A 26,441-nucleotide genomic window follows, 5' to 3' on the forward strand; every position below is an offset into this window, starting at 1 on the left:
CCATTTTGGCTCTGTTCTACTATATGCCTTTTCCCCCCACACCAACACCAGAGTTCTTTTAAGAGCCGAACAAGAGGTGATGTGGGAGTCCCATGATTGGAATGCCTAACATTTTTTCCTTCAGCCTGTCTATATGCACAGAAAGCCCCTGGGTGTGTGTGTAGTGGCGCCATGTTGATTATACAATGCAGCAGCCACCTTGCGGACATCGCAGGGCTTTTCAGCAAAGCTGCAAAGAAAAAAAGTGGGGGACTCATTCCCAACTTTTTTCTCCACAGTGAGGAAAGCACGGCACATTCGCTGTCTATGCTTGCTCCAGCGTTGTGGTAGAAGCATGGCTGGGTGGATTGCTTTAAAGTGTGCAAGACAGAGTTTTGAGCTTTAGTTTAACCTATAGCACTTAAAACACCCAGTCTGTGCCTGCAATTACTAATCTAGATTTTCATTCTAGATCTGCTACTCTTAGGGCATGTCTTGACCAGGGGGGTGGAGGGGGAGGATCTCATGATATGGTGATCGCGAAATCCTCCCCCTCAGTCTACATGTGGTGTGCGAGGTCCCCGGAGGATGACGGGCCCGCCATTTTGGATTTTTTTTGTGGGGGGGGGGGGAATGAGCGCTCAAGCGAAAAGGTGTTTGTTTTTTAAATTATTCCCGTTCTTCCCACCCCAACCCTGATGGGCACAGAGCCAGCTCCTTGAAGTTACTCGAGGATGAAACCAGAACGGCGGCCCACAAATCCCGAGACCACGGGAAAAACCAGGATAGAAGTGTAGGGCCATATCACAGGGAAATGGAGGGATCATCCCTCCCAGCTCCCGGGATCCCCTGTGCGTCATGTGGACGCACAGGGACGATCCCCGGGATATCGCCCCGTCTAGCCATGCCCTTAGACTAGCCATGCCAAGGGCAACAGAATGAAATGACAGCAGGAGGAGAGGAGGGGAAGTATGCAGGTAAAAAGTTTGCCACTGAAAAAGAATGGTTGACGCAGGCTGGTGTGCAGATTCTAACTACAATGCAGTGCAAGTGTTAGTACATATGAGCATCCTGGTCTTTGTACATTCTCATCCATGTTATCCAACAAGCTCTTTTTTGTGGCAGATGAATAGTATGTATGGGCTTGTAAGTATGGAGATGTTCAATATGCAGTCTGAACCACAATGATCCACTCTCACCTACAGTAAAGCTTATACAGCAGGAGGACTGTGAACCAGTCTATAGTTAAGGCTGATTCGCACATTGCATTTTACAGTCATAGAATAATATTGAGCTTTTCTACATGAGACTGTTAATCCACTGTATCTGCTTTCGGTTTTGTCACAGAACTGAGATCCGAGCACTATACAGAGAGCATTTCCTTTCTTGCTTTTCCACTCCTGTGGTATAGTAGAATAGTGCGAAAACAGAAAAGGAAATCTCACTTTCTTTTGCTTTCACAGCTGAATACCATATTTTCCCTGCTCTAAAATGTTTTGCCAGAAGTGCTGGTCAGACACAGAAATGAAACTGGAGGGTCCCAAACTGGAGGGTTCCAATGTCATCTAAAGAATCAGTAAACAACCATAAGTAGGGAATGATGAGTGCACAATAACAGCCTCTTGTAGAAAAGCCCATTGTTTCTACTTACCAGAAAACGTAGCAGATATATAAGTACAATGTAGTTGTATGTTACAGTTCCTCAGGTACTCACACATGAAAATCACTTGCAGAAACAATTTCAGGACTGGAAAATTTCTTGTGTGAATTGGCTTAAGAGGTGGCTTAGGACAAAACAAAAAACCTGAAAGATCCTTACCGATGTGTATGTTTTGCGCTGTAAAGAAAACAGAAATGCCTTATTAAGCCGCCAGATAATGTTTCTTGTAATAAAAGTGTATCTGTCTAACAAGATTGCAAAGAGCCACGTAATAGGCAACTTCTATTTAAACGTTCATCACTGTGTTTTTTCACATTAATAAATGCTTCAATACACAAAGTTTGAAAGAATGAACTAATAATTTTTAAAAAGAACTTACCTCAGGTGGGAATGGCTCGCTGTGAGGATACACTATGACCTGCAAAAAAATTAATTAATTAAAAGTTGATTTTGTTGAATTCAAAAGACAGTATTTCATTATTATTATTATTATTATTATTATTATTATTAATTTGTTCTCTCTCTCTGCTTTTATCATTTTGTTTGGGAACATGTGGAATGTATGTAAAGAGAAATGTGAGAAAGAATTGTTTTACTCTGTACAGCACCATGTACATTGATGGTGCTATATATATAAATAAATAAATAATAACAATGATAATAATAATAATAATAATAATAATAATGAGAAAGTAAAGAAAGCCTAGAAAATGGCCAACAAAGAAAAGAAAGCCTAGAAAATGGCCATCATATTCAGAAACTCATATTTAACTCAAATTACTGACACATAGACGATCACCAGAAAGTGAGAAGGAAAAGCAAAGTAATGAACTTGAAACAAATACATTGGGCAAAATCCGACTTGGCATTACCACGAACATTAGTTATCGCTAAGGCAAAGCCAATGGTGTTTGCTGGCATGATGGTTTTTCATTGGACTTCAGTGTTGTAAGTTCAGGAAAAGTACATACCTTTCCTTTATTCGAAACGCCTGAAACAGGCTGTAATGGAAACAAAAAGCAGGTATTTATATATATTTTTTCACTTGCGTGAAACTAATTGGGCAGAAGGCATCAGAGAGCAGTTCCTATCTCCCTTAAGACGACGTCCCCCTGCCACTCCTACCTCTTTCTATTAGGCTTATTTAATATTTTAAAAACCTTTGTCACCACAGATGATTACTAATCCCTCACCTGTCCATAAGTACTGCTGCTGACAGCGTCTAATCCCGGCGGCAAACCAAACAAAGCTCCATTACAATTTTATTAATGGCACACATTTCAGCACATTTTTTACATAACAAAATGAAACCTATCTGCCGCTGCATGTTTAAGTAGAGCTTAAGAACCCAGGAAAGGGGCATTTATCAGGGAACATTTTGAAGTCAATGGACAAGTAATTGAAACATCTAGGCCAAAAGTTGGGAGCCTGTGGCCCTTCTGATGTTGTTGATTTACAACTCCCATAAACTCTGACCACTGGCCCTGCTTGTTTGGGTTGATGGGAGTTGGAGTACAGCAGCATCTGGAAGGCCACAAGTGCCCCATTCCTAATCTAGACTATGGAGAAATTCTTGGAGAAAAACTAATTTAGATTTACTCTTGGCCACTGGAGATTCAAATGAGTTAATTCTGAAAATACAATGGAATGTGCTTTTTAACCCTGATGCAGTGGATATGTTTGTAGTGGCATTTTACTAACCCAAATAATGTTCCAATGTATCATGAGGTGGCAAAATGCCCCCACAAACAAAAATATGTCTGTGATATCAGAAGATGTATGTTAGGAAGTCAGATTACTAGAAAAGTGACATTAACTGTCAAGGCAAAACCTTAGGTAAAACTTTTGCTGCTAAAAGCTAACAGTTTGTGTGAGGTATTTTTCTACTGCCATAATAAATATCTCTCTCTTAAGATAAATGTTCCCCAATGAAATCCAATGGATTGTAACACCCAGAGTACTTAAGACTGCTTCCCTGCACCACTTTTTATTGGAAAATACATGGGAAATTCTTATACCCTTGGGTACACCGTATCCACACGATTCTTGAGAGCCCTCCAAGTTTGAGGATCAGATTTCAGGGGGCACAAGGGGTTGCAGTGGAGAGGAGTGGGCAGGAAAACCACATTCTGTGAGCAGAATTCTGCTCCACAGTTATTAGCTCCATCCAAAAATACCCCACAAACCCCACCCCCCCAGAAGAATGCTTACATCAAAGCAGCGATACTTGTTGTAGACACTAGCAGTTCCACCCTGTATGGAAAACAGAGAACTAATTGGATATTTTGTTTGGTTTTCCCTATTAAAAACAATTTACGGCACAACAATATACCGTTATCTGAAAAGAAATATCAGAAATAACAGGAAAAGGGGTCACACACATTATTTTCTTATTTTTTGTGTTGCATCTGGAAAATGCTAGGTTCACATTTTGCTAATAAATTTTTATTTTGCGGATCAGTTATTAATTTTTCTCTAGAAAGAGAAAAACTAGGTTAAACTTAACCATCTAAGAGCTATCCCTGCTGACATACATTGGAAAACCAATGAAGGATATATGAGAAAGGTATAAGAGATACACACACAATTGGAAAAGTGTGATTTTCTATGTTGGGAAATAACACAAATTCCCAGTTGGCCATTAGACAACATGAACAAGACACTTCCATATCATCTGTTGATGCTTAGGTATAATGCCTGAGGTCATCTTCTAGTGCTCGATGAGCTGGTTATCATAACTTAGTGATGATGAAAGCAGTCTAGCCAACCTTAGAAACTTTCTCCTTCAATAACATAGTAGATCCATATTATAGGGCTGACCACTTGTCACAATATAAATTTAGACCTACTGTGTACCTAATAGGGAATACGTGATGGGAAAGATAATTTATTTATATATACATTCAATTTATGCCCCGTCTCAACCCTAGTACTCAAAACTAGATAACGTCTGTGTTTGACAACACCAATCAATGGCACAGTAATAAAATTCTCAACTCCTGCTGACACCAGTGAATAAAAGCCAATGAGGAGGTTTTTAAAGGATTTGGAGCGCTTAGAGATTAGGCTTTTATTGTGCATGGAAGTTTACAGGGTGAGGGTGGGGTCCAGGCATTGTCATCTTCTATTTTAAACATGCCTATATGTTCACACTGCTTCTTCCATAATTTTTCTTACCGCAGAAAACAGTATGGCTGCATAAACCCTTCTCCTTGGTAGCACTAGGAGTCATCCATCTGAAAGTACGTTTTGTGGTGATCCCCTAGGGCAGGGGTGGGCAATTTGTGGCCCTCCAGATGCTTTGGAATACAACTCCCGTCATCTCCCGCCATTGGCTATGCAGGCAAGGACTCATGGGAGTTGTAGGCCCAACATCTAGAGGGCCATAAATTGCCCACCCCTGCACTAGGGAAAGGGAATTCTGCAGTTGTCAGGCAACAACTGAGAACACTTCTCTATGTCCCTTACAAAGCATTAAATTGGTACATTACAGTTAGTGCTCCTGGAACACTGGGGAGAAGGAAATCTCAAAACAGCAGAGGTTCAAACTACTTAGAGTCTGATATGCCAATAGCAGCATATTAATTAAGTTTAGAAAGAAAGTGATGGGAGGCCTGTGCAGGTATGAAAACACTGGCACAGCTCTGGTTTCTGAATCCTGAGGCCAGTATATGCAAGAATATTGTTGAAGTTATACACATAGCAAAACTCTCTCATTGCTACCTAATTTAAAGAATAATAATTGAGAGGGGACAAAGATCTCAAAGAATATGGGGAAGTGCATGCTTACACCAATGCATCCGCTGCTTGTGACACCTCCTTGGTAAACTACAATTCTCTGGAAGAAAGTAAAGACAGGTTATTTCTTTGTCAAATACTTTATTTAATACAAAGACAACTGCAGTGGACCCTTCCCTCATAGGGGAGTTGCTTTCCTCATAGGGGGTGTGATCCAAGTGATGGAAATCTATAGTCTTGTGTCAACAAAACAAATTTATAAATTTGGGGTTATTGGGCCTTTACTTAAAGGTATGCTAAATGGGGCTACTAAACTAGAGGCATCTTGGGACAAGTTGATCTTACCTGGCCTTGGCTGCTACCACTTTGAGAGGGAAATGTTGAACTCTGCAATGAAACCAAAATGAAACTATTTGTTTATCAAAAGGCACATATTAAATAACAGCATTTTCATAGTCTCCATGTCCAGCCCCTTCTTGATAGCATGAATTTTGTTTTACTTAATTCTTCTGCTCTAAACCGCTAGAGGGCCAAATGTTGCGCTAACCAGGTATTTACTTTTAGCACTTTCCTAAGATACCATATTTTGTTTTTGTTTTTTTGTGGGGTCAGGGTGGGGCGGGCACAACGTGATAGAAATGAAGGAATCTATGGATTTTCTTTTCTCATCGTAACAGTTTGCAATCTTAAAAAATAAATATTTGCTGCAGCAGAGCACGTAGTAAGAAACAGAAGTGATAGGAACTGTATGACAGATTGCTCTAAGGGAAATAATAATGGGTTGGATCCAGGCTTAGAGTGTCATCAGACTGGTGGGTTTTTGCATTTCCCTACTGTCACTATGGCCTCCTGGTGCTGTTTCACAATAGTGCCGCTTTTCCTGCACACAGCAGGAAATGGCAGCACATTCTGGTTTTTGTTTTGTTTTTTGTTTTAAAAAGAGGAATTAAAAGGGGTCTATTTTGCAATGGAAAAACAAGGACCGAGAGACATGTGGGAAGTGGATGTTGTCACCTAAAGGACATGCACACATCCATAACTGGGAAGTAGCGAGTGTGCAATAAAACACTCATCTGATGATGCTCTAAATCTAAGGCCTTAGCTAGACCGAAGGTTTATCCCGGGATCGTCCCGGGGTCATCCCTGTTCATGTAAATGACACACAGGGGATCCCGGGAGCAGGCAGGAATGACCCAGGGACGATCCATCAGTCTAAAAGCTCCATCACCAGGTTAACCCGCTCCCTACCTCACTTCTCTGCTCGTGTTTCCCTTCCTCAAGTTACTTCTTCTTTCAAAAGAGGAAGTACACAACGAGCATGAGGCCCATTCAGTCCGCTGCTCTAATGGCACTGCTTCTCCTACACATACCAGGAGAGAGCAGCAATTCCGAGTTTAAAAAAACATTGGACTTAATGAGGGCTTTTTTTGTCGCGCAAGGAAGGCCAGAAGGGGTGGAAGGCATGCGGGAGGCACATGACGTCATGTGAGGGACCTGAGCAAACTCCATGAGTGCCCAGTAACGAGCGTGCAATAAAATGCTCGTTGGATGGAGCTTTTTGCATGATGCAACCCAAAATATGTATTTCATGATAACAACAATTATCAGTAGTAGTATTCCACACATGTGGGGGTTGCATCAAAGTTCACAAGGAAAGGAAAGCTATAGAAAGTAAGGAGGAACAAAGGAAATAATCTAAAGCAAATGTGCTAATGTTGTCATTTGTATAGTATATTTTGAAAAATGAGTGCTCACCTTGGCACATTCACTGCTGCTTGATCCAGAGCCACCCTGAAAGTAATAAAAAGGCTATTGAGTTTTAAGGAATTGTGTAAATATGGTACAATTTCAAGTTCAGGGAAGTGCCAGAATATTGTGAGCAGTCTGGTTTCTCTTCAGAGATGTTCCCGACATTAGGAGATGCAGGTGAACGGTCAACAAAGTCCTACCATTCTTCATAATGTCTGGAACAGAACTGTTGCATCTCCTTTCAACTGAGATGTGCATGGTGCCCTTTGCATCAGAAGATTGCACATCTTACCATGGGGAGATGTGAAAGTTCTGTTTGGCATTACAAAGAACTGTGGAAACAGGGATTGGGAGGTCACCCACACTTCCTGTTTCTCCACATCTCTGAACATGCCAAGCCTCTCTTTTTTCTCTCCCACTGTATTATGAAAGATATAGGCAAAGGTGCCAGCATCATAAAAGATGCAACTTGTGCCAGTTTCTTGAGCCAGCTCAGGAATCTACCTGGCAGAGGAGAGGAGCACTGTCTTCATTATGGAGAATAAGAGTTTAAATCTCAAATTTGCCACGCAAATAATAAAAAGCAGTTGTGTAAATAAGGGATATATTGGGAAATAGGGATTCTTACCGGGCCACAGTTTACGTTTACGGTAATACGTGAAGACTGTAAAGAAAAGAAAAGAGGTAATGTTTTATGACGACGGCTTGTGTTACAGTTTACTTATGCTGAATCATGTCTTTGACATAGAATCAGTGCACTTCACTAAACAATCACATATGGAGAGAATCTGAATCAGGGATACATGCAGTGCACTGCCTGCCATTGCTCATCCTGTGTACAACACAATTCATATTAACCTTTTGTGTGGTTGTGTACCTGTGTACACCAACATGTGGGTTGTATATCTCAGTACAGAAATGCATGGAGAATTATAGTATTTATATATGAAAAGTGTTCATATGCCATGTGAACACTTTTAAGCTCATAGGAACTGATCCAGTCAAAATTAAACACTTCAAAGTTCTATTAGGTTCAATGCAAGAGCTAACATATCCTTAATACTTAATAAGAATATACTTTTTCTGTTTTAATGCATGGGACTTAAAAATGCTGAGTTTTGGTTAAATTCTTCCCATAAAATTAAAAGCGGAAGGTAATAATATATAAAACATTAAGACCAAGTGATTTCAACAAACCTTCTTCCTACTTCTTGGAGCACTGGCTTCCTTGGACCTATCAACAACTTCAGTATAATTTGCAGTCTCATTGTAACCTTTAGGCAAGAGGACTACGTCAGGAATCACAACCCAGAATGTTTCAGGATTTTGAAAAATTGTTGCCCTGGAAAGATAACGCAATTGTTAATGGGCCCTATTTTAGATTATAGTGTTCCTTGTATTTGTAATTTATATTTTATTCAACAAAACTCTTCAGAATTATCATATCACAAGACATCATGCAAACAATCTAAAATGCTAAGGTGATCTGTGGCATGAAGGTTCTGAGCTATGACACGCTGGAGGTTCCAAGCTAAGTGAAGAACTTTGTATGCTGGAGGTTCCGAGCTATGAGAAGAACTTTGTGTGGCTAAGCAATGGGTTTTAGAAACACAGTTGGGAGTGGAGGTCTGAGAAGAGGCTGGGTGGCTTGCCAGCATGCACACAGGCCTCAAATATGTCCCATAGGTCAGAGGGCAGGCAAGTGGGGGGAAGTGACTTGGAGGGAACCGGGGGAGTGGCTAGGAGGTGGGGGAGTTCAATGGACTCCCAGTCGGCCTCGCACATGGCTTTTCCGGGTCCTTGTGGAAAAGCTGGAAAAGTATGATAATGAGCAATAAAGTACAAGCGTGCAGACGGTCTGCATGATTCAAGCTAGTTATGTGATAAAATCCATGAATCTAAATGCTGCTCCCTTGCCTTTTACTTCCTCCCCTTTTCTAGTACTTTCTCTAGCTATTACAGTATCCTGATATATTATTACTCAATCCTGATATTATTCCACCTACATATCTGATTACACTTCTCCGTGTTATTCTTTCTTCACCATGCCATTCTTTCTACTAATCAATATCTGCTCATACAGTGACAAAGTCACTAGCCCTTGAAGCTCTTGTTCAGTATGCAGCAGCAATATGCAACCTTTGCCACTATGGTCACTCGCCAAATCTCTAACATTCAGCCTCATCCTTCATCAGCTTAAATGTTAGGAAAGATGTTCTCTATGTATTTGCTACTGCTTGTCCTTTCTAAACTGATCCACTAGTGCAGATATAGGCACTAGCCAGCATAGCCAACGCTCAAGGATGCTGGGCGTTGTAGACCAAAACATCTAGAGAGCCACACATTGCCCACACCTGCACTAGTGTCACTCTGTTGTTGTTGTTGTTGTTGTTGTTGTTATTATTATTATTATTATTTTATATAGCACCATCAATGTACATGGTGTTGTACAGAGTGAAACAATAAAATAACAAAACCCTGCCGCATAGGCTTACATTCTAATAAAATCATAATAAAACAATAAGAAGGGGAAGAGAATGCACCAAACAGGACATGCACACATCCATAACTGGGAAGTAGCGAGTGTGCAATAAAACACTCATCTGATGACGCTCTAAGTCTAAGGCCTTAGCTAGACCTAAGGTTTATCCCGGGATCATCCGAGTAAAACTAACAGTATAAAAGTCAGATCAAAATCAAGTTTTAAAAGCTTTAGAAAAAAGAAAAGTTTTTAGCTGAGCTTTAAAAGCTGCGATTGAACTTGTAGTTTGCAAATGTTCTGGAAGAGCGTTCCAGGCGTAAGGGGTAGCAGAAGAAAATGGACGAAGCCGAGCAAGGGAAGTAGAGACCCTTGGGCAGGTGAGAAACATGGCATTAGAGGAGCAAAGAGCACGAGCGGGGCAATAGTGTGAGATGAGAGATACCTCTTTCAACCAATACCTCTTCAACCATACCTCTTCAACCATACCTCTTTCAACCAAAGATTTCAGGCAGCAGGAAAGGTGCAGAAGCTGCTGGAGAGCAGTTTAGTGAACATATGAAACTGACTTATATTGACTCAGACCATTGGCCCATCTATTCCAGTACTGTCTACTCTGGTTGGCTATGGCTTGCCCAGGTTCTAGCCACATATATTTTCCATCCTTGCTCCCTGAGACAAGCTGCACAGCTGCACAGGATGTGGGCCATGGCTTAGTGGTAGAGCACAAGCTTTGCATGCAGAAGATGCCAGGTTCAATCCCTGCCATTTCAAGGTAGGCCTAGGAAAGAATCCTGGAGAGACGCTGCCAGTCAGAGTCAACAATCATGGGCTAGATGGACCAAGGTTCTGATTCATTATAAGGCAGCTTCTTATAAGCCAAATCATACAAATATGAAACTCCACACTTCCATTTTACTGTCAGAACAGTGGCCACCAAACAAAACAAGAGAGAAAAAGAGATGATTTCTCAAAGCAACTCATGAAGTATGTAAATAATGAACCACAACTATAAAACAGAAGGATCACTTTGCAGAGGACTATTGAAACAACAATTCTTACTGTGGGCAACACAATGATATAAAATCTAAATCTAAAATGCCTGGCTAGAGTGAAAAATAATCAGGGATGTTTATGGAAATCACAGAAATTTTTAGGATTAAAGCATTGGGTAATATCTGGTGTCATAGTGACAGTGCTAACTATATTGCGCTAGCATAAACCAATGCTAGTTCAACATCCTTAGCTTTTGCTAGGCAAAGGGAAAAAGCAGTGATTTGCCAGTGAATTTCACTGGTGCAATTTGCATCCAAATTTTGGTGGCAAATCACTACTTTTTCCCTTTGCCTAGCAAGTGCTTATGTCATTGCTCTAGCACTGGTTTATGCTATCACAAAATCATTTGTACTAGAGGTGCGACAGCATTGGATACTGCCCATTATCCTAAGAAAACAGAAAGTCAAAATCAAAATCAAGCTTTTATAATATATACTTACACAAACTGAACCTTTTTGGCTTCAGGTGAAACCCAAAGAGATGTTACATTGTACTTCTCATCCGAGCCGTGGTGAATTAATGCTGAATTCTGAAAAAATAAAGATAGATATGTGAATATGATACAGCATTTAGGACGCATTTTTATCAATGGCTCCCTCACTGCACAGAAGCCTCTGAACTTGGGAGAGTTCTGAGACTCCTACGCTCTGCCAGGCTGAAGCCATCAGTGTGGGAGGATTGGTAGAGGCAATCTTTGCCTCCCCATCCTCCATTCTATGCTGTTTTCACCAGATGGACTTTTCAGCCCGTCTAGTGATGGATGGGTGCTTTGGAGGGGAAGGGAAGGAGGCTGGAGGAGGCTCAGGATAATTCGTATCCTGGCTTTTCTGGTCTCCTCCCCACCCACTTTAATGCCCCCTTTCACCCCTCTCTGAAGCTTAAGTTTTCACCGTGCTGGCTGCAATGGTGGGCAGCAGCGGTGGATCTCTGACTCCCCTTTCCGAGGTTGAAGAGTTATCTCCAAGCTCAGAGGGGGGAAATCCGAAGTATCCTATGGTCCATGGCATGCTCATCCAGCAAGCATAGGATTGCTCTCTTAGGTCTAATCTACACCAAGCAGGATATTGCACTATGAAAGCAGTATGAAAGCAGTATATAAAAGACAGGAGCCACACCAAGCAGGATATAATGGTATGAAAGCAGTATATGGTATGTGTCAATGGACCCCAACAGTTGTCAGTGCAGTTCAATACCACTGTAAAGCAGTAGAGTGGCTCCTGCCTTTTATGTACCATTTTCATACCACTTTCAGAGTGCTATATCCTGCGTGGTGTAGATTAGGACATTTATTCATGTTGCTCCTTTAAATGCAAGCAACACTGGGGGTAAAAAAACCCCATTCAGGCTGGTTCTAATAAAAGGAAAGCAGGTCATTCACAAGCATGGCAAATCCCTCCCACATCCCCTTGAATATCTACTCAAACATGGTTTTCTGCATCACTAGCACATACTAAAAATATTCCAGTTGTGTTTTCTGTAGAAGCTCAGAGTATTGCTTTACTTCTTTTCGTGTCAAAACATGTTTATTCCATTGACGAAGACTACTTATTTCTCCATCCTAGGGCAAGGCAGATAAGCCCCATGTGAACTGAGACTATCATAGAATCATAGAATAGCAGAGTTGGAAGGGGCCTACAAGGCCATCGAGTCCAACACCCTGCTCAATGCAGGAATCCACGCTAAAGCATCCCTGACAGATGGTTGTCCAGCTGCCTCTTGAAGGCCTCTAGTGTGGGAGAGCCCACCACAACCTCCCTAGGTAACTGATTCCATTGTTGTTCTGCTCTAACAGTCAGGAAGTTTTTCCTGATGTCCAGCTCAAATCTGGCTTCCTTTAACTTGAGTCCATTATTCCGTGTCTTGCACTCTGGGAGGATCGAAAAGAGATCCTGGCCCTCCTCTGTGTGACAACCTTTTAAGTATTTGAAGAGTGCTATCATGTCTCCCCTCAATCTTCTCTTCTCCAGGCTAAACATGCCCAGTTCTTTCAGTCTCTCTTCATAGGGCTTTGTTTCCAGACCCCTGATCATCCTGGTTGCCCTCCTCTGAACACGCTCCAGCTTGTCTGCGTCCTTCTTGAAGTGTGGAGCCCAGAACTAGACGCAATACTCTAGATGAGGCCTAACCAGGGCTGAATAGAGAGGAACCAGTAGCTCACATGATTTGGAAGCTATACTTCTATTAATGCAGCCCAAAATAGCATTTGCCTTTCTTGCAGCCATATCACACTGTTGGCTCATATTCAGCTTGCGATCTACAACAATTCCAAGATCCTTCTCATTTGTAGTATTGCTGAGCCAAGTATCCCCCATCTTGTAACTGCATTTGGTTTCTATTTCCTAAATGTAGAACTTGGCACTTATCCCTATTACATTTCATTCTATTGTTTTCAGCCCAGCACTCCAGCCTATCCAGAACTTCTTGCAATGCTGCAGATAATTCTATGCTGCACTCTTGGTTCACATGGACAACTGACCATGCCAGAAGAAGCCCAAGACACAAACTCATACACTGTTTCTGCTCCAACTAGTACACTTTAAAAGTACCACTTTCATATAGAGTCCTATAACATTGTAGTCATTGTTCCCATGCAGTTTAATAATATTAACATTTTCCACCAGATTCTGGATGCCAGGATTAAATCAAAGGATGTCTCCCCTTAATTAATTAATTTATTTAATGCATTTTTATACCGCCTAATAGCCGAAACTCTCTTCAGGAGTCTGGTTTCACTATGGTGCAGTAGAACAGACTGGTTGGTCTGAGGGAGTGAAAGGCATGATGGACTGTATGGTCACCATAGGTTTGGTTTTTTTTATTTACATGCATGCAATGAAAAAAAATGTTTGCTAATGATGCAGTGACAATTGAGTTCATCTCATATTGGACTCCTTCAGATAATCTCATTCAATAGGGATTCTATGATGAGCTGACAGCAAAAATTACGATGTAATATTGGGTGGGGGACCAGCTCTGCTTGAATTCCCCTAGAAATTATAATTTTGCTTGTTCCCATTTTTTCGTCTTTAACAAAATCATAATTTCTAGGCTTAAAAAGAATTCAGACAGGGTTTCCCCCCAGAATGATAAGAAATCTCTGTCATGCAGTTTCTCATCTAATGTACTAAAAGATTTATTCCAGAAAGAATAACTAATTCAAGCATGTTAAATAACCAAACTGAATCAATAAACACATACCGACATGTTGTAACAGTCATAGGTCTGCGTATTTGGATCTGTGATTTGAAATGAACCAACAGGGACATTTTCATCAACGTCTCGGGCCTGTAGCATAAACCATTTAAATCCAGCATCTGATGGTCCTTCTATGCTCACTGGAGAAATAGACATCATGAGAATCATAAGTGTTATACTTTGTGTACTGTGTTTCAATAGTACTGGAAAAACATATTTCCTGACGTTTCAGTTCACCCTCTAGTTCAGTAATGGGGCATTTTTAATTACTGCAGCTAAATCCCTGACATTCCTTTTAAGTGTGGAATATGAGATTATCCAATGTATTTTACAGTTTTGAAATTAGAGATAGCATGCCCAGCTACATGTTCAGAATCCCATTCTGGCAAAAATGACAAATGATGGCATGGAGAAAATCCTTTGATCCAGATGGTGTGCAACTGCATATCAGTCGCTTCCATTTATTTATTTATTTATTTATTTATTTATTGCATTTCTATACCGCCCCATAGCCATGTGGATATAGGCACCACGGGGAGTCATTTAAAGCACAAATGGGCAAAGGTAGATCTGGATGACAACTCCCAGAAGCCCCTGCCAGCCTGGCCAATGGTTAGGAATACTGGGAGTTGGTGTCCAAACCATCTGGAGAGTTACTTTCTGCCCACCCTTCATTTTGTATGCTCTGGTTGTAAAATCACCAAGATGAAGGAGTCTTCCAGTGAATTGAAGTGATACAGTTGGATCCAGATTGGCTGTTCCATGGACGGAAGAGCTCCTTTCATTCACACAAGGAACCAGATTCCAGTGGAGATTCCCCACTGGAGAAAGCCAGTGGGGAGGCAATCTTTGTGGATTGCAGTACCTCTCATGGTACTTTGCAAGGCCCCCAGAGCAGCTTTTCAGGAATCACAGGGAGGGAAGAATTACAAGGAGCACTTCCCTCCTCCCCTCCTCCAGCATGGACGGAACTCCATTGGCTAGGCTTCCAGGGGCTTCTGGGAGTTGAAGTCCATGCCATAATCTGCCTTTTTTGCCAAACAGAATCACTATTTTCTCCACTAAGCACTACACTGGATTCCAGCCCATAGTCCGCTTTGCTAGAAGAAGTTGGTCTGATGAAATATGTTATACTGAGCTATGGAAAGGTAGATAAAGAGAAGAAATATATGCAATGTACCTTTTATTTGACTCCCTGGGTCATATTCCTCCAGCGGGAAATAAATGTTATAGGGTGATTCAGATTCCTGTGGTGCAACTGGATCGTCCGGCACCAAAGTTCCACAATCTATTGAAAAATTTCTGACTGGAAGGCTGAGGCCTCTTGACATGAAGACCCCACAGAGCAGAAATGCAAAGAAGTGATATCTCTTCATCTGAGGGAGAAACAAACAACAAGAAAACAGGGGAATAGAACTTTAGTGACTACACTGCTGATAGCGTAGCAAACAAAAGTGATACAGCACTGATAGTGGTGAATAATTTTTTTTGCCCAAAGGATAAGATGATGCCACTCTGGCCAACAGTGGGGAATGGGAAAAACAAAACAAAATTTCCCCCCAAGAATCTTTGGAAAACTTGGGTAAAAATGAGGAAAAAACTGTTTCCCCCCTCTCTATTTTCCCCATTCCACCCCCTCCACCGGACCTTCACATCTTTAGGTCTACTACAGTACATGCATAGTCCATCATGTGCCAAGGTGATTTGGCCTTTAGTTTGTGCACTTGAAAAGTTGGCAGTAATAAAAGGCTAATGGAAGATTCTTCAGGGATCCAGAAATTGCAGAGAAATTGTCTAAGGAGAATATGTCTGCATTCTGGAAACACAATAGTCAACGGTGGGGCAATAATCAACTCGACAGTTGTTTATCTAGTGGGTACTCCCCTCACAACATGATAATAATCAATAGTGGTGTAGATTAGGTTCAGTGTTGAGTTGACTATTAGTCCATGCTGAGTTGACGCCTTCATCCCCCACCCTCTCTCCCCCTCAGTCCTCCCACTAGTATCCCATCAGCCATTGCTGCCGAAAATCAATCCTGCCAGCTGGGCTAGAGTGGCAGCTACCATTTTGACCACTCTTGCCTTGTGACTCTATGGCTGATGAAATAACCAATGGTGCCCTCCACACAACATGATAAACAATGGTGGTTCAAATAGCCAACTCGGCACAGCATTGGTTATTTGTATTGGTTATTTTGGCCAAATAACCAACTGTTGGTTAAAAAACTCCCTCCACACAACACGATAATCCATGGTGGGTTAAATAAACAACTGTTAACTATTTAAACCACCACTGGTTATCGTGTTGTCTGAACTCAGACATTGGCTTTATTACAACAACTGTGATGTCAAACAGGTACTTAAACTGAGACCTACTACTAGAACCTTTCATGGCTGCCTGACTAGGTCTAGCTTTATAGAGAGAGGAAGCTTGAATCCTAAATAAAATCTGGATCAGAAATGCTCCAGGTTCTAGTATGCTACAACTGCTAGGGAAAAAAAACCATGGAGTGACCTTCTAAACATTAGCACAGGTAGGAATGAAGGCATGAATTTCAGCTATAGCCAGGTCTACAGGTCCTTCTGCTTCTGTTCATTAGTGTCACAAATTCTCTCTGCCTGTACCAGTTGTGGCATCTATGCTGCAGGTTGGCCAGCGGCCACTCCTATTATACAGTGATAACAAAACTTTGTGCTCCTCAATCATATTTCACATGGCTCATCTATATGCAAACTCTAGTGCAACATGCCAGAAGTGACTATCTGGATTGAAGGTGGTGTCCAAGGGCGTTTTCACCCATGATGTTCAAATTGGTTTGTCCTGAAATCTGCATGTAACATGAATCACATTGGCCAGAACAGGCATCTGATTTCTCTCCCACATTCTATCCTGTGTTAACAACCTCCGCATTTGGCACAAATGGCATGCAAGGGCCTCAATGGACTGTTTAGTCTCAGGTGTGAAAATGGTCTTAGACATTTTTTACTCCATTGACACTAAACTATCTTAAAATTCAAAATGGAGAATAACTGGCTGTGTCATTCCATATTTTTGGATTGTAGAGGAAGGTTAAGAAGTCATGAAAGACTGGAAAGCATGAGTGATGAAGGTGTTGCACAAAAAGCCATTGGGTTGGATCCAGATTAGCCATTCTGTGAACAGAAGGGTTTCCGTTCATGGAATGCAGTGGGATCCAGCCTAGGCTCCCTACTGGAGGAAGGAGATGGGGAGGCAATCTTTGCTGACTGCTCCTTCCCCTTGCAGCTCCTTGTGTTGCCTCTCATGTCGCTCCAGAAATCGTTCCCCCCCCCCCCCGCGCCCAGCTCACTAGTACAACTTTCAGAAGGCACAGGGGGATGCAGCGTGAAGCAGGAATTGCAGGAACAGATAGCATATCAGTTTTAGTATTTTAAAATGTTCTCAGCTGGAAAGGGAGAATGACTGACCACAGTAGCGACCAAGGAAAGTACAAACAGAGAGACAGTGGCATAATGGATAGAGCGTTCGATTTAGACTGGGGACACCAGATTCAAGTCTCTACTGGGTCAAGAAGCTCACTGGGTGACTTTGAGCCAGTGACGGACTCTTTCATGGAATTTTACACGAAGGCATCTTTTTACAGGCATCTTTGGAAAGCCATTGTTAAATTCCCAAGTTAACTCTTCATTGAATGTGATTCAGGATATGGGAGGTGGTGGGGAAAGGACACCTAGACAAAGATTTGAGAAAAAGATAAGGTAGAAAGTTCTGTAGATACGTTATAAATGACAGAAGACCAGTGTAGAAAAGAGTTTGATTTTCTTACAACCTCTATGGTTACAATTGTGAGGCCTTCCCTTCTGGAAGAGAAAACATTTACTTGGATCTTCCATTATTTCTATAACAAAAGATTTTGTGGTCAGCATATTAAAAAAAATACTGCCATGATATGACATCATGCTGTCTTTTTTTTTTTTAAAGTGTGTGTGTGTGTGGGGGGGGAATTCACTCCGTTCCATAAACTGATACATTTTAGCTGAAACCTAGGGTAGATTCCCTATGGGTACATCCACACAATTTCTGGAGCTCTCATTAAGTACCCTGGGAGCACTCAGTAATTCACTCACTCATTACAGCTCTACAAGACTGCCTGCCCAAGGCTCCTTGACTGAACTCTGGGTCAATACCCCCCTCACTATCCACATGGCACAAAAAGACACACCCACCCCATAAATGAATCATGCTACTCCATTTTGCTGCTCCTCAAACAGTTTTTACTGCAGTTGTTTTAATGTCGTGTTTTTCATTTTGTGTTTTTAATATTATATCTAAATGTATTTCAATATTATGAACTGCTGAGGGATTTTAATATATTCACCGATAAATATCACAACTAAACAATCCCAGGTGAAATATCTGTGCAGGGTTCTACCATTGAACTTTTGAGGGGCAGGATGATTCAGGACAAATAAAAGGAAGTACTTCTTCACACAGTGCATAGTTAAATTATGGAATTCACTACCACAAGATATAGTGATGGCCACCAATTTGGATGGCTTTAAAGGGGGATTGAATAAATTCCTGGAGGAGAAGGCTATCAATGGCTACTGGCCCTGATGGCTATGTGCTATTTCCAGTATCCGAGGCAGTAAGCCTGTGTGCACCAGTTGCTGGGGAACATGGGATGGGAGGGTGCTGTTGCACCATGTCCTGCTTGTTCATCCCTGGCTGATGGCTGGTTGGCCACTGTGTGAACAGAGTGCTGGACTAGATGGACTCTTGGTCTGATCCAGCATGGCACTTCTTAGGTTCTTATGAAATCACAAAGCAACATTTAATCCTTTTTGCACATAACAGTCATTGGGGACATTGTACTACTGTTCTAATTTGTGGGGAAAGCAGATATATGCCACTATTATTTCTGTACTTTTGGGTCATTTTTTTGAAATGGGTGCTTTCCTATCCAATGAGTGTTTTTGAGTTGCCAGATTCATTTCTAGTGCAAGCAAGAAACATGTAGCACCTTAAAGACTACTACATTTATTGCAGCATGAGTTTTCATAGGCAAGAACCTACTTCATTAGATGCATGCCATGAAGTGGCCAGGAAAGGTGTTGGATACACACGCAATTGTGCAGTGATGGAGAACACTATTTTCCAGCAGAAATATCATACACCAGACAGTCAACAAAAAGAAGTCCACCAGATTTGATCACAAAGAGTCAGCAAGCTCAAAATCTAGATGGGACCAGGCACATGTTATGAGCCCCATTTCGGATATTATAAGAAGTGTGTGCCACTTGGGCCTTGCTTCTGCCCCACCCCACACCCCTACCACCAACCATCACCTTCAGCAAGTCCAAAGCCACCAGCAAACAAGATTATGGATTGCTAAAGATGTCCCTGGATTTGAGATGCCACAACTTAACTGCCAACAGAAACCAACAGTGCCCTGTCAACAACAAGTGGCAACGTCAGCAGATAGTTGAGAAGATCAGCTATGATGAAAGAACTGACTCACTCCATGGGTACAGCCCAGGAGAGGTTTGCAGTTGCCACAATCAATACAAGGAAGTGAGCAATCGTATGCTTGAAGAAACAAAGGTTCATCCGAATGGAAAAAGAAAAGGGATGGAAATTGTTCACCTGGAATCCTCCGCATGTGTTTTATTCAGGTATCAGTGCGGTAGGTGTGGTTATTCACTCTCCTGTGGGTATATTGACTTGGCCTGCCTCTAATTAAAATTTAAGTACAGCATGTGGGTGCTGTTCTATTAAGTGTGTGATAAACAGTGGTTTCATAGGAGCTAGTCTCTGCGTTGTTGAGATCTTTCGCGCTGACTCATAACATAAGTAATGAGCTGCTGTATTCTGTTCTGAAATGCAGCACTTAAACTAGACTGGTTTGGGAGAAGTGAGCTTAAAAATAATTCTAAATGTGAACATACTTTCCCTCTTTCTTCCTAACTGGAAGGTGAAGGAGTTAGCAGTATCCCCAACCCATCTGCTGAAGGACCACTTCACATGTTATTATGCATAATATAAAGGCACATGTTCATTAGGGAGCTGTTATTGTTACAGCTCCCTGCTGAGCATTCACTTGGGAGTAAATCTGAGTTTGCCTTTGCGTAATGTGTGAAATGACCTTATTGTGGGCCAGGTTGGATATGCCACTACTATGATCCAGCCCATTGCATGGAGGAAAGTGAGGGCACATACCTTACCCAGCATAACATCTTGCTTTTGCTGCACCTGCATGTTCAAGTGGAAGCGGGATGCTGATGTGCATCAGACCCAACACACTTAGTCTAAGATTCTATCATTGATTTCCCTAAGAAAATCCAGTCATCAATAGCATGCTTTTAGCCTATGTGTTGGATTTCGCTTGCACATTTCATCCCCCTGTGTGATCATGCAGGGACTGGCAGGCCAAGTGAGTGGGAAAGGACAGTCCTAGTTTGCATAATCACTGCAGCCCACCGTGGCTTATTAGCTATGATGGATTGCAAGCCCACAGGCACCCGGCCCTTGTCTTGATGAGCACGGTGGGGTGAGGAACAGCCGCATTGACGCTCCTTCCATTTACATTGGAAGGAGTGCGGTTGAGGGCTTTCCGGGTGCCGGCACCGCCATCACCGCTGCGCCCATCCACCTGAGCACTCATGCAGTAGGTACGGGGTGCCTGGGAGCATCCGTGCCCCCTCTTCTAAGGTTAGTGGGTGGTTTTTTTTTTTAAGGAAAAATGGGACTGACATGGCTTTTTTTGTTTTGTTTTAAGATGTAAATGTGAAGGATTGAATTTACAGCTAACTGAGGGTGGGACAAGGGGGGAGAAACAGGGTGCTCCCTCCCTGGTGGGTTTTCCAACCCTCCTTTAAATTTTATTTTATTTTACTTAAATAAAATAAGGGTGTCCCTGTCTTTTTTTAGTGCGGAGCTTTGGGGCATTGCCCCTGGATCGTTTCGGAGTGGCGGCTGCATCATGTAGATAACCTGCCGCCACTCCGAAGCTACTGTGGGGAAAAGCGCCTGGGTAGACAAGCCCCAGGTTACTACTTCAAGACCCCACTATGGTTTTTTGTGTCGTCTGAACCCAGGGTGGCTTGTTGGAGTTGTTAAAAAGCCATCTTACAACCCTACAAAAGGGTTAGGGTTAGGGTCATAGGTTCTAGGTGGTTTGTTAAGCACCCCACCTAGTGTTCAGAAGACAGGAGAAGCCACACGTAGCAAGGGTTATTATACAAATTAGCTGACATGCGACCAGCACATGCAGGGTGGTTAACAAGGCATTGTGGCTTGTTAGCTACCCTGTGATTGTGGAAAAATGGGGCATTGTACAGTATATGCATGTGCTCCTCCATGTGATGGGCTGGAATGGGGGCAGAGATGGCCCAGGACATTTTTATGCCTGAGCTGAAGGATAAAATGGCCTTCCTCCCCTATTTCACATGAATAAGAGAACCAGAGTGAAAGCTGACTCTTATTTCAACACTGGCAATGGGGCAGCATCTTCCACCACACCTGAGGATGGCAAGGTAGGTTAGAGGGGGCTGGCCAGCTACATAGCATCCATAGCTCTGTCCTCAAACAACTCACCAACGTTCCCTGCCTTCCAGTCCCAGTCAGCTGCCTCACCTTACCTAATGGTGAGGCCAACTTTGATTGTGGAAGCAGTAATTGTCTGTTGGCTCAATGTGATGCAAAGAGAGAGAGAGAGAGAGATGAATGTGAGTTGAATGAGAGGAATCACTGACATGGTAGTTTGGCCTTATAGAATTCTATAAAATGAGACCATAACACCAAATCAGGACCAGAATAAGGAGGTGTGAGGATTTCATTTCATTTTTTACTTGAATTTCCCTTGTTCACACCTCCAAAAGCAAGCACAAACACAAGCACCATTTTTGGGAGGAAGCGTACCAGTTTCCAAACTTGCATTCATGTTTGCAAAATTTATTTTCACATGAAAAGAAAAACAGATCACAACCAAAAAGGGGAACAGGGCAATCTGAGCTTCAAGGTGGAATTAGGAGAATCTCAGCAATCTTGAATATCGCTGGTTCTCCCACCCATAGAACAGAGACTCCATATTAAGAAAAGCCATTCCCCTATGCAAATCTGAACACTACGGAAATCCACACACCTCCCAACTGCACCAATCTGATGAATGCCAAAAGCTTATGCTACAACAAATGCGGTCTTTAAGGCGCCTCAGGCCTTTTGGTTGTCTTTGCTACAATGGACTCAGAGGGAAGGGCAGAAGACCTGCGGTAGAGCATCTGTTTTGCATGCAGAAGGCCCCAAGTTCAATTGCCAGCATTTCCAGGTAGAGTTGGGAAAGACTCCTGCCTGAAACTCTGGAGAGCCACAGCCAGTCAGGGTTGACAATACTGGGCTTGATGGACCAATAGTCTCACTTGGTATAAGGCAGCTTCCTATATTCCCACATATGTACCTAGTTACATTATTGTCAGGTTATTGATTTGGAATTGATAATCCCACAGCCTCAATATTTTAAGGTCCCCCCTTCCTTTCAGAACTCTTATAGAAAGAAGAACCACCAACCTTCATTTCCTCCTCCACTTTTTCCTCACAGCAGGACCATAAACCACTTCCCCTCAGAAAAATACTTAGAAGTAGCATGGGTGCCACATTCTGCAGCTTTTCAACTCAGGCAGCAACAAGCCTAGGAAAATCAATTTCCTCCATGTCTAGCCTTATTCAAAGTTATGTTGGTTTCCCCCTTCCCGCCACATACTTCCGTGTAATTGCAGCCTTTTCTAGCACATTCTATTTCTCCAAAAGTGCCACCTGACAAGGCTTACAATTCACCCACACAAATAGGGAAGGAAGAAATAGGAAGAACATTTCCTCTCCCACACTAAGATGCTATAAGGCATAGCAACTAGGGAGGGGAAGGAAGATAAGGCCAGAACTCTCCTTTACACCTCAAAATACCTGTGGTTGTTGACACATCAACAGGAGTAAAGCAAAATAAGTCTGTCCTCTCTCCTACCCAGTACATTCTCCTGTTGACACTCATTCATGAGAATTGCTGGCCACAACTAGCAACTCTAACAAAATTAAGGCTCCGCTAAGGAACCCTGAATTCTCTCAATTATTTGCTATATGACAATAACCCATTCGGCGTTTCTGTGTGAGAATTCTCATGTATCTGGCAACATTGGTTCTCACAAATAGCACATAAGTGATAAAACTGTTAGTATACTAGGGTGACCATATGAAAATGAGGACAGGGCTCCTGTATCTTTAACAGTTTTAGAGAAAATGCAATTTCAGCAGGAGTCATTTGTATGCATGCAGCACCTGGTGAAATTCCCTCTTCATCACAACAGTTAAAGCTGCAGGAGCCCTGCCCTCTTTTGTATCTGCTCACTCTAGTATAGTGCCTGCAACTTTAACTGTTATGATGAAGAGGGAATTTCACCAGTTGCTGCATGCATAGAAATGACACCTGCTGAAATCCCCTTTTCTAAACAAGTGTTAAAGATACAGGAGCCCAGTCCTCCTTTTCATATGGTCAGCCTACTATACCATTTCAGATTACAGCCAGTGTGTGTATACATGACTGAATGTTTCTCCATATATAAAACAAACACTCTCAATGGGCATTCACAAGTAGGCGTTAGAGAGATATCTCCTGATATTCTAGTTTGGCAGGCTGGGATTCCTACTCACCCACCCATGGTGAAGTATTTAACCATGCAATTTCTCCACATGCATTTTGAGGTTTTCCTACTGTTTGAACAAGCGAGGCCTTAACACAGCTGGAACAAATCCACAAATTATTGTGTTCTTCTCCTATAAAAATAAGTTTCTCCCCTCCCCAAAGATACAAAGTATATCCCCTGCACACCATTGTGAAGGATGTTTCCAAGTAAAAGTCTTTTCGAACTTTTGCTTTAGGCCTGAAAAGAAATTTTGGACAAGGGGAGATGTGTGATATCCATAGGGCAATAAATTGATCTGGTATCTCAGAGAAAGAATTGGGGGAGGAGAGAAAACAGACATTAATTTTGTCCACATTAAAGCAACATGAATGAGAGACACATACCACATTTTGACTTCAACAAGTGTAGTTGCTTTGGGGGCCCTATTTAGGCTGAAAGGCCACTCATAATGTATACATAATTTAAAAACAAAAAATGACACACACACACACCTTTAGATCGATCTATGTACCTTCTCACCTTCAGCCATGGCACTGTCAGAAGCCTACTGAATCCACCCACTTGTAATTTAGCATTTCATAACAATATACATGCTTAGAGAATCAAAATACCCAAACAAAATCATACTCAACAAAGCAAACCTCACACATCCATTGAATTGAATTTATCTCATGATTTAGTCTTTTGATTTTCAACACTGTCCTAACTGGCTGTATATATTTTAGGGTTCAGAAAGCAGCCAGATTTCCATCCAATGTCAGCCATTCCTAAGATATCACAGTCCTTCCCTTGGGAAAAGAAATCACTGCAGAATATCCATTAAGCAAGCTACACTGCGATAGGAAACCAATGTCAGCAAGTGAAACTGCATCTCCTATCTCTTTCCATCCCACTAATTCCAGTTAACACACCTTGTTTCTTGAGTCTTGATCAGCAGAGAACTACCCTTGTGGTCAGTGTGCAGCAAGAATAGCCCTAGAGTGCAAGAACTTGAGCAAAGAGTGGCAAAGAAAGCAAGGTAGGGATGGGAGGATCCACCAATCACAAGCAGGGGTGGGGAAAGGAAATCTACCAATCAGTGACTTCAGCATCTCCTCCTCAAAAATTAGGACATAACAGCCTCCATCAAATGTGGCAATAGCCACTCGCACACTGTTTGTGAGTCATGCTTGTTCTGACCTTAAAATTACCTGGGTTGAAACTGGAAGGAGCCCAGAAAGATATTTTTTTAAGACAAGAGAAAGCAAAGCACCCAAGAGTTGAAACGTTTTGTTGGGATCTCAAATGGAAAAGCTCTTTGTGTTTTAAGCATCTAACGGTCACTGATGCATTACAGTGAAGTGAAAGAACAACTAGAACCCGGTGCCCTCCTGATGTATTGGAATACAACTCCCATCCTCCCCATGCTGAATTATTTGTGCAAATGGGTGCTGCATATATAATTCTCTAGCCAAGCCTTCCCCAACCCGGTGTCCTCTAGATATTGTGGACTTCAAGTACTATCAGTTCTAGCCAGCATGGCCAATGATCAGGAATAATGAGCATTGTAGTCCAAAACATTTGGAGAGTATTATTGGGGAAGGCTGCTCTAGCCTAATCCAACAGCTGGAGCTGTATGTTAGAGTAGGACTGCTTTAATTTTAGCCAAATTATATCTCTCCCCCCCCCCCCCCCCCGCACCCTGGCCTTCTAGAAACAATAACAAAGAAAGCCATTACAGATAGTAGGGGGCTGGGCCCTTTTTGTCCCCCTGTAATTTGAGCGCTGGTGATGAGTCATGCCAACACACCTTGAAAGTGCTCTATCCTTCCAATAAATTCTTTGGGGGAATGCAAAGCTGGACAGAATGAGGCAGCTGTCTCACGCATCTGATTTGGGGTGTCATAGAAGTGGACCACTTAGTTCTTTAATGTATTGTTTTTTTATTTTGCTGCCAAGGAAAGAGAGAGAGGTGTTTGTGGGATTTCCTGTCTCAGGTGAGAAACAACTTGATTATCCTAGGATACTTTGCACCTTGGGCATGTCTACATAAAGGGTTTGCCCCAGGGTGGCTTCACAGTAGTGGCATGACGCAGCCGCCATTGCAAAGCCATCTGGGGGCAACCCCAAAAAAGCCTCTGAAAAAAGGTTGGGCACTTACCTTGACTTTTTTTGGCAGTGGAAGCATGTCACAGCCCATGGAATCCCTGATTAGTTGCCATGGGCTGGACAGGGAAGGGAGTGGACCTCAGGAGACCCCTGTGCCCCATGGGAAATATTTTTTAAAAAAATGGGGGGAGGGGGAGGAGAGGAACAGGCCCTGCACCTCTTTATTAAAAATATAAAAAGGGGGGAGGAGAGGAACAGAGCCCATTCCTCCCGTTTTATTGTTATTATCTGTATCTGTGCAGCTGCACAGATACAGATAATAACAATAAAAAAGGGAGGAGGAAGGAACGGGTAGCCAGAGGGAGGAGAGGTGGTTCGGGCACCCAGTGTCCCTCTCTTCATCCTCCTGGCTGCCCCTGGCTGCCTTATTCCCTCCCCCTTGTTCCTTTCCCCCTCGCGCCATGGGGAAAGTTCACACTTGCATTCCTTCCTGTGCAGATGCCAGGAAGGAATGCAAGTGCGGGAGCCAGGCACCTCACAGTGCTAAAACACTACCGTCAAGATGGGGGCCTTGAGTGTGTGTGTGGGGGGGGGCATAATTTAGTGCTCCACCTCAGGTAGCAAAATTTCTTGAGCCATTCCTGCAAATGCTAATAATTAAAGAGTCTAGCTTTCTGCTATGCATGCAATAGTTACGGGGCCTAGATGTTATTTAACACCATTGCCATATATAAACTTTTGGTATGCTCCTACAAGGACCTATCTATGCAGTAACAATTTATGATGTGTTTTCATTTTAATATGGATTTTCCTCGTTTTGGGT

General features: G+C 42.3%; 1 protein-coding gene across 1 annotated transcript; it reads right to left on the reverse strand.

Annotated features, from left to right (window-relative positions):
* Positions 1-220: 220 nt before the first annotated feature.
* On the reverse strand, positions 221-24,511 carry LOC134402506 (ferric-chelate reductase 1-like). The gene is made up of 13 exons (XM_063132023.1): positions 24,442-24,511; positions 15,037-15,232; positions 13,860-13,996; positions 11,102-11,190; positions 8,324-8,468; positions 7,755-7,790; positions 7,133-7,168; positions 5,723-5,764; positions 5,430-5,477; positions 3,851-3,892; positions 2,611-2,640; positions 2,019-2,057; positions 221-229 (listed from the first exon to the last, which is right to left on the reverse strand). Exons 2-13 carry the CDS (start codon positions 15,230-15,232, stop codon positions 221-223), a joined length of 849 nt encoding a protein of 282 aa, XP_062988093.1. The 5' UTR covers positions 24,442-24,511.
* Between the last annotated feature and the right edge of the window lie 1,930 nt (positions 24,512-26,441).

Source organism: Elgaria multicarinata, chromosome 1 (genome assembly GCF_023053635.1).
Source record: "Elgaria multicarinata webbii isolate HBS135686 ecotype San Diego chromosome 1, rElgMul1.1.pri, whole genome shotgun sequence".
NCBI lineage: Eukaryota > Metazoa > Chordata > Lepidosauria > Squamata > Anguidae > Elgaria > Elgaria multicarinata.

Bases quoted from the DNA above. Each gene is read 5' to 3' on its own strand.
- LOC134402506 (XM_063132023.1), bottom strand. From the start codon at position 15,232: ATGAAGAGATATCACTTCTTTGCATTTCTGCTCTGTGGGGTCTTCATG. The intron at 11,191-13,859 runs GTATGTGTTTAT...TTATTTTTTCAG, and splicing joins ATGACTGTTACAACATGTCG to AATTCAGCATTAATTCACCA. The intron at 7,169-7,754 runs GTAAGAATCCCT...TATTACTTTCAG, and splicing joins TAAACGTAAACTGTGGCCCG to GGTGGCTCTGGATCAAGCAG.